Source organism: Trachurus japonicus, chromosome 3 (genome assembly GCF_045865225.1).
Source record: "Trachurus japonicus isolate A0001 chromosome 3, Traja_1.0".
Taxonomy (NCBI): domain Eukaryota; kingdom Metazoa; phylum Chordata; class Actinopteri; order Carangiformes; family Carangidae; genus Trachurus; species Trachurus japonicus.
In genome coordinates, this window is record NC_140909.1 from 24337156 (window position 1) to 24352353 (window position 15198).

The following is a 15198-nucleotide window of genomic DNA, read 5'->3' on the forward strand; positions in this document are numbered from 1 at the left end:
GGTATTTCATTGCAATTACGCTAATTAAATTGCTGTTTGATAAAACTTCATTGTGATTAATTAGGCTACATTTTATATTAAACAGTCAAATGCTAAGCAGTTATTCATCACATTCTAATAGTAATATTTCATTAAATAAATGGACCTTTTAGGGATTTCAAGATAAAATTAAAAATCTCCCAAATGTTTTTACATTTCAAACAGTTTGAGGAAAAGAAATGATAGAAACAGAAGGAAAACAAAATCACTACTGTTGCTTTCGACAGCTAGAGACAGCTTCAAGGCAATAGCACATGTTTACTCAACTCACAATGTTTCTTCTAGTCTGATGGATAAACAGCTAATAAACATTATTAACAAGTAACCTCAGTATTAACACTGTGGGCAAATATTTTTAAAGCATAACTTACAAGACTGTCACTTAAAAAAAAAAAAAAACTTTGACTGCAATTATGTGATCATTGTCAACTCTACAACACAACCTGAATCTCTTAATTTTGCTGTCACTTTGAAGAAAATAAGTAATACCATGCTCAAGTCATCTGGGAAAAATACTAATAGAAGAAACAATGATACATCACATTAAAATATATGAGGGTACAAACAGCTGGGGATAAAGGCCTACTTAGAGATGAACTAAATCCTCTGTTTTTGCACTTATCTTCTCTGAATCACCTGCTGAGCCTCCTCCCCCGGCCACAAGGCCCAGCCCTCTGCCCTTCACTGTGGTAGAACAATGTGAAGTGCCTCTGCGGTGGCAGTTAACTGACACATTTGGTCTGTCTTAATCAACCAAGAGACCTGGTCACATGGCCAGCTTTCAGTTACATGACAAGTTTATCATGTTTGTACACAGCTTGTGACAGTAGGGCTTCGCTGGACTCTAAGGACAGAGGAGAAATGCTGATTGCCTTAAGGGGGGTAGTCAGGGGACATTTCAAGAGGAGGTGGAGCAACACTGAAAAGAGGAGCCACATCCCCCCAGTGTCTTTACACTGACCTTTATAGTGCCAGCTGGATCCATTTCCATTCCCACAAAGACAAGCCAGCGCTTGCAGCTTCCAGCATTTTCAGGAGCACCACAAGAAACCCACAGGGTGAGTACAGATTTTACTCAGTAAATAGTCTTTGTTAGCATGTAGACATGATTTTCATATGGCAAAAAAAAATCTGATGTTTTTTTTTTTGCCCCCTAGTGTGTTCAACATGTCAGCTGCTACCTGTTTGCTGTCTGAAGCTGACTTTCTGTGCTCCATCTGCCTGGATGTATTCAACACTCCTGTCACCCTACTGTGTGGTCACAGCTTTTGCAAGAGCTGCATCACTGTAAACTGGAAAATCAATCGAAAATTTCAGTGTCCTGTTTGCAAAAAGTTTTTTGACACAAGTCATCAGCTGAACGTCAATATTTTCATGATGGAGATGGTTGCTCAGTTCAGACAATCAGCTGTAGAAGAACCCTCAGAAGCTGCCAAACCGGGTGAGATCCCGTGTGACATGTGCACCGGGATGAAATTAAAGGCCCTCAAGTCCTGCCTGGTGTGTCGCGCTTCGTACTGTGAAACTCACCTGCAGCGACATCAGACAGTGTCGGGCCTGAAAAACCACAAGCTCACCGCTCCGCTGGGAGATCTGGAAGAGAGAATATGTTCAATGCATCTCGAACCCTATGAGCTGTTCTGCAAAACTGACCAGATGTGTGTGTGTCAGTTTTGCTGTGAGTCGGGCCATGAAACACATGACGTTGTTCCACTGAGTGAAGAAAGCGAAGGGAGGAAGGCTGAGTTAGACAGGATGCATGCTGAAATTCAACAGATGATCCAGGGAAGACAGCTGAAGAAACAGGAGCTCAGGCAATCAGCAGAGACAAGCAGGGAGGCCGCAGACAAAGAGACAGCAGATGGTGTACGTGTCTTCTCCACTCTGATGCAGTTTGCTGAAACAGGCCTGGCTGAGCTGAGTGAGCAGATCGAAAAGAAACAGGGAATTACAGCAAAACGTGTCGAGGACTTGATCAAAGAATTGGATGAGGAGATCCTAGAGTTGATGAAGAGAAAAATCAAGGCTCAGCAGCTCTTGAGTTCTGATCACCTGCACCTCCTCCAAAACTCCTCGTCCCTGTGTGAAACAAACACTCCAAAAGACTGGGATGAAGTCACCCTCCATCGGACGTCGTTTGAGGGGTCTGTGGCCAGAGCTGTGGCTCACCTCAAGGAAACACTGAGCAAAGAGATGACCAAGCTGTTTGGGGCTGAACTGAAGAGGGTGCAGCAGTATGCAGTGGATGTCACTCTTGACCCCAACACGGCACATCCTAAACTCATGCTGTCTGATGATGGGAAGGAAGTAAATCACTGTGATGTGGAGAAGAATCTCCCAGATAACCCAGAGAGATTTTCATATTGCGTCATGGTCCTGGGGAAGCAGAGTTTCTCCTCTGGTAGATTCTACTATGAGGTGGAGGTTAAAGAGAAAACTAAATGGGATTTGGGAGTGGCCAGTGTGTCTGCAACCAGGAAAGGACAAGTCACATCGAGCCCAGAGGCTGGCTACTGGACCCTGCAGCTCAGGAATGGAAATGAGTACATAGCTCTTGCTGACCCTGATGTCATCCTGCCTCTGACATCGCAGCCCCAGAAGGTGGGGGTGTTTGTGGATTATGAGGAGGGACTGGTCTCCTTTTATGATGTTAATGCTAAAGAAATGATCTATTCTTTCACTAATTGCTCCTTTACAGATGGACTCCACCCATTCTTCAGTCCCTGTTTCAATGATGGTGGTAGCAACTCTGCCCCTCTCAGGATCTCCGATGTTCTTAATACTGATTGATTCATCTCAAGATTCAAGATTCAAGATTCTTTATTTGTCACATGCAAAGTTAAAGTGAACACTTACAACAAGCAGTGAAATGAAGTCCTGACTACACCCCCCAGACTGTGCTGTCCCTCATATAAAAACATATTAAAAGAAATTGTAAATATAAATAACATTTGATCTAATTATTACTGTTCGTCATTTCAAGTCAGAAAGTCTTTCAGACATGTCCCTCCATCAACAGCCATTCTGTCCCAGATAATGAATATTATGTCAAACTACGTTCTAATGGTTGAGGTTACAACTGAAAACCTGTGTCTTTGTTGTTTCATGTTTTTCTCTTGTGCTTTTGTTGTTGTTATTGTTGTTGTGGTTTAGACTGTTCAATGATTTTGTCATGAAGTTCTGTGCATTTTTATTCATGTATGTGGGCGTGAATATTTATTTAATGTTGGAGATCAATAATGGTTAACTGAGATGGTATGTAATTGTTGCTTTTTATGGATGGAAGAATTGAGGCATTGGTTTGTGAAAGGCTGGTGTTCAACTGCAACTGTTCCATCCAGCTGACTTTTAACAGTAGATTGTGTTTATTTTGTACATTGTTATACAAAACATAACAAAAACAAGCATTAAAGTCTCAGGGTCAGGCTTGAATTTCATGTTTTTTTATGACCATATGAGTAGAACAGGTTTAACTGTTAGCCTACCCTAAAGTGCAGAGCAGCATATATAACACTGACAACAGATTCAATCAATTATGTTACAAAGTTACAGAACAAAACACCTGCAGATATGTATGACAAAGTAACAGAAAACAGTTCAACAGAAGAGAACAGCCATCTGGGGAAATGTCAGCAGGTTTCTGTAAGCACTGACGGCATCAAGCCTGAAGGATCCCCCTCTTGCCCCCTTCCTGTTGGACATTGAAAAGAAACAGATAACAGTTGCTTCCAAATTCAAAGTCCTGGTCACACCAGTATTTCCAACAGCAACATTAGTTCACTGAAATGAAATCTCAGTGGTCAGCATTCATATTCAACTTTAGCGACCTTTGACTAGTTGCAGATTAACCTAACAATGCTAACCCTCCATGAAACAGAGAACCATACTCTGTTAGGGACCAAGATAACAAGTCTTTTGCCATCTCCACTGAGCAGACAACAATGAGAACAATATGGCAGATGTGACTAAACAGCACAGGGCAGAAAGAAATAGAACCTCAGAGAATTAATGTAACTGCCTAAATATCTAATGTCTGGAGAACTAGCATGTTCGCTATGATAAATATAGCTACAGTACAGGCTACTACCTTTTTGTGAGCCTAATTAAAGTTATGATGAAGGTGAACACAATGTCTTATATGGAAGGTAAAAACAAATGACTGATGTCCACAAGTCAATAGACACCTAATATTGGCAATGAATAATATGTTTGTTTGTTTTTAGCTGAGGAAAATCAGTTATTGAAACTGGTTGTCATCATTTTCTGAGAAGAGGGGTCTCTGATGGAGGAGTTATTGTCAGATCGAGACTTGCAATTTAAAGCCAAGGACCACAGGAACATGAAGAAACCTGAGAGGAGAAAAGAAAAGCGATGAATTCTTCAGCAAATCCTAAAAGCATGGCGCATACAGTATTTGATGATGTAACACATACTAACCCTGCAGGGAGTTAAGTATAGTGAAAATATATATCGCAGGGAGTGAGGTGAAGGTGGTGGTCGCGAACCCCCAAGGCAGCCCCAACACACAGCTGAGGCCCAGCACTGTGGCACAGTCCTTCCATAACCTGCTCCCATTCTCTTTTGTCATCCTCTTCAAGCCACTGTTGCTTTCAGTGCGACCACAACCTCCTCTTAGTCCCCACACTTTATACACCACCAGCCCCAGCATGCAAGAATTATAGAGGATCACCAGGCATGAATAGGCCAGAATAGAGATGTAGATGACTAGGAGGTGATGTGTAAAGTTCTTGCTCATCCAGCATCTGTGGGTTAGTTAAAAAAGAAAAAGAAAGAAAGAAAAAAATACACAAGATTTAAGAATTTTAAAACTTAATTTGATATTTCATCATGGAGAGACAATCTGAAATGAAATGAAATTTCCACTAAGAAATCACACAATGTTTATTTCTTACATTTCTGTCGTTACAATTTTTTTGTCTTCATCCCCCAGAGTGAATTTACCATAAACACCTAAAATCCCACATACAGTTGCAACCACCGTAGGTAGGCCTGTAGAAAGATGAGAGAAAAACAGAATCTGATTTAACAAGCCCAGACAATAGTTAACTGTATCTGCTTGAGCATTTTGCATTTCTGTTCTCAGCTTCTAATATTGTGTTACTGAATTGAGAGCATCACAACTTTAATATATTTGCGATTGATGCAGTTAGAGTAAAAACAGATATATGACTCATAATGAATGCTACTATTTTTCAATATCTGCTGGTTGTGTAAAAGTTTTGCCACATCAACTTTAAAGGTCATAACATGCCCAGTATACAGGATGCTCTGCTGCCGCCAGGTGGCCAAAACTGTCAGTTGCAGCTACAGTATAAGGATCTTAACTTTTCAGGCAGACTCGACACAGAAAGGCCCTTTTTGCTGTGAAGGAAGAGTGCTAACCACTCTACACCCTCCAAAGCTCCACGTGGTCATTAACATTCAAACGAGTGTTTGAAATTTTAGAATGGCTCTTAATCTAACTCTTGCATTACAGCCATAGGCGGCAGCGGGTGAGCCTGACATTTGGGAAGGATATCTGACCAACTTTTATACGTAGCGCCGGGATGAAACTATCACCATGGCAACGTGTTCTCATTCCCAACTCGTCAACATAGTGATGAACAAGCAGCAGCTGCAGCGACAACCTCACACACATTACATGTGTGCACACGTGTGCACGTCATTATATGATTTCCACAATTTTTCAGCATAAAATTTTGGAAGGCTTAGCCCTCTCCTCCATTATGTGCCTATGGTTGCTGCCTTTCACTGATGTGGCTCTTTGCAACTTTAAAGCTTCTCTACTGGTCACAATCACACTCAAAATTCATAGAGCAAATCCATCCTAGTGTTAAGGAAACTACCATGAAGTGAAGAAATGTTGGACAATTTAATCTGATCCAAATTGTGAAACCTTCTCTTATCCAATAGTAGCCTACCACTCTCTTCAACCACTGTGAAGTTAGCCTTAGATGTGTCATCAGCGGAGGCAAGTTATCCTGATTCACATAGCTCCTATGTCTACAAAGAGAATTTTCAGATAACAGAATTTAGCTTAGGAAACACAGTGATGTAACCAGATACATGTGTCCACCTGCTATATACCTAAATGAATGCAATTTAAGGACTATCGACACTATCAACACTGATCCCTAACCCTCAAAAACAGCAAATTCATACTCCTTTAATATTCAGAAGACACACTCTCCTAAACACATTCCACTCACCCCATCCCACCAAGGTGAGTTTGAGCAGGTATCGTGTCACGTAGATGTTGAAGACTCGCACGAGGAGAAGATAGAGATGGAATCCCTCTAATGCTGTCCAGGTGAGGGTGGCCAGCAGAGACCAGTGCAATGAGAGACCCACTAACTTACAAACCAAGTCCTCCTCATTTTCCTTCAGCAGCCTAACCCAGAAGCTTCCGAGCAGGAAGCTGAGGTGGAGGCAGAATAGTGCTACTGTTAGTTGCATATGCAAAGCAATGGCCTTCTCTGGACGCCGTCGTCTGAAAGACAAACAGTATAGACATTGTCATGATCATTTTTTTAATGTTGACATATCAGATATAGAACATGTGCCTATTTTTGTGTACAGTTACTCTCACGTCAGAGCTCTTTTTCCCTTTTTTTTCTGACTATATCACTTAGAATAAGCAAATTTAGTCAAACTCATTTATCATTGATATTCAAACTGCACCGACTGGCTGATACAGTATAGTACAGTGCCTTCTTAGATCTGTCTGCAGTAACAGAATTGATATAATAGTGAGGGAGTCTACACTTAAAGGCTAATGGTGGAGAAATGCTCAAGGGTGCAGCTCAAAGCTGCACCTACATACTAATTGTTTGAATGTCTGGAGACAAGTAATGGATATGTAGCTCTGAAGAACAAGTAGAGTTTGAGAAAGAGACGTTGACTATAGGCGCGTTTCCACTGCAGGAGCTTCGGGGTAATTTTACAGGGCCAGCCCTGTTGGTGCACGTCTCCACTGCAGGAACCTCCCCCACAGGGCCGCTTACAGGAACTTTTACGGGGCCGAACGGAGTCCCTGCCTGGGGGTAGGTAGGCTACTCAGATCGACCCTGAAAAAGTCTCGGTGGGCCTTGAGATTTACTCTGTGCTGATTGGTCAGACTCAAAGCAGGATGTGACGCTAAGAGAAAACCCCGAAATAAACAGCATTTTTAAAACACAAATGTTATTAAAAATGGCCGGAAAAAAGAGAGAATAACTCAGTAAAAGACGAGAGTTGCAGTAGGCCTGGTAAAAAAATTTTTAAAAGTGTGAAAAATCCGCGATCGCGGGATTACGCCTGGGATCCACTGGCGTTCGTTGCGTCCGCCGCGACGCGGCTGCCTGTTCATTTTCTATGGGACGCGTCAAACCGTTAATGACGCGCCCGCAAAGCATTCTGGGTAGGCGGCGCGTCTGTTCGAGCAGTTGCCGCGCGTCCAAAAGTTGACCGCAGCTCAACTTTATGCAAATGAATGCGTCCGACGCAGGGTCACTGTCCAGTGGGGAGCGAGATAGAGAACAGCTCGGGGGGGCGGGGGTCTGCTTGTCCACTGTCCGTTAACTCTCCGGTCTGTGTTCCCGCCTACCTAACACTAGAACCGCCGTGAGGTAATTTTGACCTCTCTAGCTTCTTAAAATGCACGTAACTCTGTTTGCGTAAAAACCATAGACTGTAAGGTAAAAACCCTATGTCTCCCAGTCGGTGACTTTTCCTAAAAGTGTGTTCTACATCATCCTATGCGTTTTCACGATTCTAGTATAAAAGAGAACGAAAAAAAGAGTGATTTTACCTAGAACCGCCAAGAGGTCATTTTGACCTCCATTCATTCTAATGCAAAAATGCTAAATGTACTGCATTTATATAGCCATATATATTATAAAGCCAGCCAGACACACAGTTCAAAACACTTTATGGTAATGATTCACATTCATGTACATACACATACTTTACCAAAAATAACAATAGTCGTTGCTAGGCAACCAATATAGACGACTCTTTATTTTTCTATTTTTCAAACAGTGTGTGTATATAAAAAATTATAAAACTGATTTTCCAATCATTGCAATCTGGGCTAAAGAATGTCCATTTAGTCACTCAGTTTGTCAGTTAGTTAGTTAGATAGTTAGTTATTTAGTTAGTTAGTCATTTTGACCTCATCCCACAACACAACACGAGTTCAGATATTAGAAAGTTGTCAAACAGTTAAAACAGGTGTCAAACTGATAACAAATGAACATTACTCATAAACATTGAACATAACAATGACAGTCCCTTGCTCTCATGAGAAATGGACATGAATTCAGAAATTTGTAACAATTTTGAAAATTTTTATATGCACACACTGTTCGAAAAATAGAAAAATAAAGAGTTGTCTATATTGGTTGCCAAGCAACGACTATTGTTATTTTTTGTAAAGTATGTGTATGTATATGAATGAGAAGCATTACTATAAAGTGTTTTGAGTTGTGTGTCTGGCTGCTTATATAATATATATGGCTATATAAATGCAGTCCATTTACCATTTTTGCATTAGAATGAATGGAGGTCAAAATGACCTCTTGGCGGTTCTAGGAGTACATGGAATGTTGGCGGTTCTAGTACTAAGCGTCCGTTTTTTTGGAGGCGTCGCGTCCGGCAAGAAATCGCATTGACGCCAGTGGATCCTAGGCGTTAGGCTACGTGATAATCGAGAAAAAAACCCCATATTTTTTCATTATTTTTTTGAAAGCGTCTATACTGCCAGAAAACAACAACAAGAGCAGTAAAAAAAAAAAGTGAGTGAGAGGACGGTTCCTGTAAAAGTCCCTACCCCCTCCTTTTACCAGGAACTCCTTCATTGGAAACGCAGCTATCAGTTTGGTTTACCACTCATAAGGAACTACTCTGCCGCTCTGTGCTACCCGAGAAACTGGATCACACCTTTCACACCAGCTTTCACACCAACAGCAGTTGGTGAGAAAGAACCTTAAGGGTGCTTTGTGCTTTGTAAAAGCACCCTAGGTCGACTGTATGGTGGTTTATTTTACAAGCATGTTTTCTGTTTAGCGACATAGGCCTATAGGGTAAAGCAAATATGACAGGAGTAGAGTGAAAAGTCTGATGTAGTACTTAGTATGACAAAATCCATGTGAAAAGCAGGCTGGGATGAATGGATCAGTAAAACACTGATACTGACTTATCTGTGAAATTAGTAGTTTATGTTGTCTCATGTCTTTGATCATGTTAACTACGTTGTAAGAATAGCAACCATGAAAACAACTTCTTAAGGGTTTTGTTTTTGTAATCATAGCGATGAAGATTCAGTAGGCTACTGTCCACATACTCCTGCCACAGTGACAGGAGACATTGCCACAGTGAAAAGGGTTGGAAAAACATTCAGATGCATTTCACAACATTCAAATAAACACTTTCATTCCTGTATTGAGCCCATATCCTGTAACAAATTTCAATCTTCAAAAAAAAAGGAAGAAAAATATCTGCTCTGTGGTCTGAACTCTAGATGAAAGAAATGCCAGTTAAGTCAATACCATTAGGACAAAATGGACAAAAGCCCCTGTTGAAAAAGAATCACCCTATTTAGCAACAAGGAACAAGAAACTCACTGTAAGAATACATAGATGATCAAGCTGATGACTGTGAAGATGACAGAGAGAGCTGATCCAATGTAGGTGATGTAACTGAGAGCGATGGCATTAGTTTTATCCACTGTTGATACAGGGTTCTGGAAAAGAAAGAGATATTCAAAATTAAACTAAAAATGAATTCCAGAAGCCTAATGGGGGGCTCTGTGGGGTTTGGATTAAAACCTGTGTGCTACAACCACACAATAAATGTATGGGGACTGACATTTACATGTCACATTATGGCATTCAGGTGACATGAAAACACGACACAACTTACCACAAGTACAGCAAAAAAACTGAGGTGGTTACAGCTGCAAATAAACGTAGTTCCGTTTCGATGCGTAGAACAGCCCTCTCTGCTCCAATAACCTAAAAAGCACACAATGGTTATTAGTGAATTAGCTTTATCTAACAGCAAATTAGGGCAACATAGCCTACCAGTATTGTCATCTTGCTCCTGCCAAAACACACAAGACCCACTGTCCACCTGAAACATATTGAAAAGTGAATCAGAATCAGAGGAAAGCATGTTATAGTCTCCAAATGTATGCCAGAAGAGTTATCACCATTTTACCAGTTCAATGTTGTTAAAGGTTATGTTGATGGGTTCTGGGAGGTTTGTAAGAGGGTGGTTCCCTGCCCTCAGTACAAGGACCAACCCTCCCAAAACAGTGGGTTGGCTGTGGGCAGACTCGGTTGGTATGAGTGCTCTTTTCCTTCCTTTTCTCTGAGGGGGGCCCACCTGTAATGACAAATAGGGGAGATGAAGGCAACACATGACATCAATGTCTAGGTGAAGTTGATTCGATGCCAGTAACAGAAATACATTTGGGACAGAAACATAAGAAGTAGTGGGGCTACAAAGAGAAATGAGACCGTTGTTAAACATGTTTTTACAACTCAATGTTTGTGGTTCCACATGTTGGCCATGGTCATAATGCATTTGTGTAATAATTCCCACTAACCACTATTTAGCAAGTGTGACCATGGATCCTTCATTTTAGCCAACTCATCTTGCAAGGTCAAGTAGAAGTTGAACACAATCTAAAGTGACATTCAGGTTAGTCAGTGTTGGGCAAGTCACTGAAAATAAATAATTAGTTACTGATAGTTACTTCTTTAGACAATGGATTACCATAGCCTAAAAAGGAATAAAGTAGCCAATACAAATGTTGATTGTTGTAACTGTGTTATTCCATTAACCTACTGCAAATAGTGGAACTACAGTAATGCTTTAGGCTAGCTGTGTTACTCGCAATCTAGCGGTCACAGTCATGTGCGAATTACATGGGGGTTTGACCCCCTCAATTACAACTTCGACCCCCCTAAAAGAGGTACAAATAACAGATAGCGGTGGTTGAAACATTTATCTTTCTTATTAGTAATCATAAATACTACAATATAGTATTTTCCATAGTTATGGCAGGAAGATGCTTGTAGTAAAATTTCAGACACCCCTAGTGGACTATACCATTGGTAAAAAAAAAAGACTTCAGACGTGTCTCATGGAGTGCTGTGAATGTGAGTAGCTGCCTAGCTATTTAATACACTGAATTATATTGTGTCAGGTGTCTGCAGGTCATCTTGTGTGCCTTCTACCTTTAGTTTTTTGCTAGGAACACCTGGCCCTTGCCTGCTCCCTCTCTGGCGTCTTCATGTTTTCTATGGTTTTTCATGTTGTTTCCTCTGACTCTTTAACGTCACTATTCCTTACCACGCTGCGTATCTGTCCGTTTAGTTTTTGAAGAGTTCATTTGCAAAAGCAGATAAGTGCCATTTTGAAAAAAATGAGCTGAGGCTTTGTAATTATTCTTTGCATAGTGTTGTTTTCAATAAAAACTTTATTTTTTTGAGATATGTCTGTTTTGTTAGCCTACATCTCAAAGTCCCTCAACTTTGGTTTGACTGATATCACCTTATGTAGCTAAATAAAAAATAAAAAATGAAGATTCTAGAATTTTTTAAAAACGGAGTTATCTGCTTTGCAAATGAACTCTTCTTTTCTTATTAGAAATAGATCCATTTTGTGCCCTGTGCATGTCACTCCGGTTAGCACAGCTACCGTAACCTAGCGTGCACTGCGGTCAGGTTGTTTACAAAGCCGCAAGCTGAAGCTTTGTAGTGCAGTGTTGGGCTATTTGTGTAGCCTACTCATGTAGCACATTAAAAAAAAGTGGTGGTTTAGTTGGGCTTTTACCTTTTTAATACTGAAAACATTGGTGACCTCAAAATCAAACTTTGTGAGCTGTTTTCTTAAGATAGTCTTCTAATATGTTTCTCACTTCTGAATTAAAGATAAGAGTCACCCTAGCTAGTAGCCTAGTACAGAAGTTTGTTTAGTTTGTTTCGGTTACAGAGTGCTACTTTTTCACAAGTGGAATGAAGACTAAAGCATGAATGGACTGAATTAGATGATTTGTAGCTTGTCCATAATTGGAGAAACTGGAAGTGTTTTAACTGACCCCTGTACAACCATCCCCAGTCTACCCTGTCAACATTTCCTCAATTTCATGGGACACAATAGCTGACTGTGTCAGTACAGCGTTCATGGAAATCATTGCAAACCAGTTTGAAAGGAAAGTGTTAAAGGAGCAAAGTAGGAGCCAGTGTCAGTGTTTGAGAAATGAAGGCCCTCTTCTTATCCATTCTCTCTTGTTTCCCTCAAATTTTCAAAAGGTAAAAAAAAATGCCATTAGTTCAACTAATTCCCTTTATCCTAAGATTCACTGTGATTAATGTTGAATCGGTAAGGGGAGTTAAGGAGGGAACAAACAGTCTCATTTAAGAGGTCTCTTGTCCTGTTTTTGTACCTTCGGTGCAACTGACCTTAAAGTAAGTGCTGTTGATCAGTGTAGACAACAGCATCACCCCCTCCTTCTCAGATGCAGCTCCTCTGCTTTTCTGCAGTGCTGAAGATGGGATATGTACTCTGTGTCTAGTGAGTGTAAATTCAATCTAGAAAACCACAAATATGCACAAAGACGTTCAAGGGATATTGAATAAACAGTAGGCTACTATGAAGATGATTAATAAGTGAAAAACAAAATATGGAAATTTAATTAGCTGATTTGATGATATTAAACAAGTTCAAGGAAAAACTATGTAGTGGAAACTGTAACATCCTAAACTCAGATCATGTTTAAATCTCTGACTGTTGTACCTCTAATATAATAATTGAGAACAAGATGAGACAAAGTTACCCAAGAAATTGCCTTACCTCTTCAGATGACTGCACCATGACACGAATGAAGTTAAACATACGGCCTCTGATACTGCAGGTTGCAATTCTGTCCTCATAACACCTATCAACACATATTTCACATACTTTAGTGATCAAGAAATCAGTATTGTAACTGGATGCACTACTCCAGAACAGAACAGAGAGATATTATTTAGTTCATTAAGGTCGGTCACTGGACTTTGTACTTATTTAGTTTCAAATAATCACATCAAAGCTGTTCCAGCACTGATGAGACAGCAGGGAAGAATCACATACATTTACTATTGTAGGACAAACACAGTTAATAGTACAATTAAAAAATATCACTATACGAATTACCTGGTCCACTGAGGAATATTTTGATGACACTCATCAAGGACATGATTACAGTCATCTGACAGGGTGACAGACACAGATATAGTTGAATACAGTATATGGATGTACAGTTGAAAATAAACTTACAAGTGACAAAAAGGAAAATACATCATTTCTGTTGTAACTGTGTAACTGCCTAAAGTTTTAATGTTGCTCAAGTGGTTAGGTAAGAGTTCCAACCGCCGGGTAATACAGGACCATAACTGACTTCATGTGTCTCTTGGTCGTGATATACATAAACAGTTTAACTGGTATCTACCGCACAGGCACAGAAGCTTAAACACAGAATGTGAAAAACTCACCTAAGGATTGAGTTGTAGAAAACCAGGCAAATCCCATAAGAATAAGAGTATTCCACATCATATCTAACTGTTTCTCATACGGTGATAGAGTTCATGTGGTTCTGCCTGCTGATGAGGTGAGTGACGAGTTTCACATCTGCATCACATGGAGTTGCAGTGGAAAGCTCACATGAACAGGAAGTGATTCATATCAGATGTGTTTTCAAAAGAATTAGAGTAACCCTGTTCTCAGGGTTGCAATAGTAGATTCTACACAGTTTTGTGAATTTGTAAGGCAGTATGGCTGCCATGTTGTGATCATTTATTTATTCTATAGAGTTATCACTAGAAGAAAGAAATGCAAATCTATACCACTTACAATATGACTGGTTGGTCAGAGAAATAAATGACATCTGTGTTCAAAATCTCCCACATTGGACATTGCCTTAACAGTTAGATGAAAGAGGAAGTAAATAAATACTGTGAATTTCTCATTTACGCAAGTAGACTGGCTGATAGTTAGAAACTGACATAGCTTGCTGAGGAACTGAAACTCTTGCAGCTCATGGTTTTCACAGTTGCCAACAAACATGTGGAAATTAAAATGCCATTATACAAAACCTTTAATGTGTCATCTGAATAACTGAAATATAATAAATTGTTGGCCATTCTTCCATGATGTTACTTATGTGCTGATGAGCAAAAGAACATGACCTACCACGTTGGCAGGGTGACATGAGCATCATGGCTATGGTTATATGAAGGTGGTCAGACTCCAGACATTATCATTCAGACTAATGGCAGTAAAGGACCTAATCAGATTTGATTCCCAAAGTCATCATATATAATGAAGACATCTTGTCTCTCATATCTCTCTTCCTATGCTAATTAGCTACTGGACAGATCCACTGGAAGATATAGCAGCCTTGACAAAGAAACACAATTGTTGGCTTGTGTTATGAGCTGGTGAAAGACCATGTGGACAGAAAGACAGAAAACTTCTACTCAGAACAGCAGACCTTCTGTGGAGCTCAGGTAGTCAAAATTCCCAGTACTTCTTAAAAGAAGAGAGACCTGTTGAATTTTTCAGAAGCTCTGGGCCAAGGTGTGGTTTCTCAAATAATCTCAAAGCTAGGGACACTTGCATCGGGTAAGTATACAGTAGTTTCAGATTTGTCAAAACCGTAACTGTCTGGGTACCAGTAATGATTGACTTATTGGGCAGAAAAAAAATCTAGAGATAAGGAACTGAGATGTGTTTGACCACATGAAGCTTGCTTTTAAGTTTGACAACAGTGTTACATACAAATCTAGGACTGGGTTTACTGCTGATTCAGTGAAATAAATAAGCTGCTTTAGCAGTGGACAAACTAAGTGATCTCATATCATAGGACTCTGACATGACAGTCATGGAAAAGATGGTCAGGCCACAAAACCACAAGTAGGCCTAAGTCAAGTTTGAAATCACAAGCATCAAGAAAGGTCAGAAAGGTTTTTGCTTGGAGGCTCACAGACCATATTAACAGAAATAGTGAAACAAAAAATAACAAGATCTGATATGTATTCTCCAAAATCTTCAACAGATTGTTCACAACAACCTTATAAGATGCAACAGTTTCACCTCACAAGGACAGAAGTG

The 15198-nt window shown here is 40.1% G+C and overlaps 2 protein-coding genes across 2 annotated transcripts; one reads left to right on the forward strand and one right to left on the reverse strand.

Annotated features, from left to right (window-relative positions):
* The first annotated feature begins 1194 nt into the window (after positions 1-1194).
* LOC146990011 (E3 ubiquitin-protein ligase TRIM39-like) lies at positions 1195-2829 on the forward strand. Its single transcript, XM_085773122.1, has one exon. It carries the CDS (start codon positions 1207-1209, stop codon positions 2827-2829), a length of 1623 nt encoding a protein of 540 aa, XP_085629248.1. The 5' UTR covers positions 1195-1206.
* Positions 2830-4067: 1238 nt separating this feature from the next.
* On the reverse strand, positions 4068-13719 carry adgrg3 (adhesion G protein-coupled receptor G3). Its single transcript, XM_085773123.1, has 12 exons — positions 13581-13719; positions 13243-13297; positions 12901-12985; positions 12510-12638; positions 10258-10425; positions 10122-10170; positions 9961-10052; positions 9663-9781; positions 6270-6550; positions 4953-5049; positions 4477-4802; positions 4068-4388 (listed from the first exon to the last, which is right to left on the reverse strand). Exons 1-12 carry the CDS (start codon positions 13639-13641, stop codon positions 4273-4275), a joined length of 1578 nt encoding a protein of 525 aa, XP_085629249.1. The 5' UTR covers positions 13642-13719; the 3' UTR covers positions 4068-4272.
* Between the last annotated feature and the right edge of the window lie 1479 nt (positions 13720-15198).

What these genes read in the sequence shown, in the direction of transcription:
- LOC146990011 (XM_085773122.1), top strand. Translation starts at nt 1,207, where the DNA reads ATGTCAGCTGCTACCTGTTTGCTGTCTGAAGCTGACTTTCTGTGCTCC.
- adgrg3 (XM_085773123.1), bottom strand. Translation starts at nt 13,641, where the DNA reads ATGATGTGGAATACTCTTATTCTTATGGGATTTGCCTGGTTTTCTACA. An exon ending in TGGTGCAGTCATCTGAAGAG is followed by an intron (nt 12,639 to 12,900) that starts GTAAGGCAATTT and finishes GTGGTTTTCTAG; the next exon opens with ATTGAATTTACACTCACTAG. An exon ending in ACTCACCTTGGTGGGATGGG is followed by an intron (nt 5,050 to 6,269) that starts GTGAGTGGAATG and finishes ATCTTTCTACAG; the next exon opens with GCCTACCTACGGTGGTTGCA.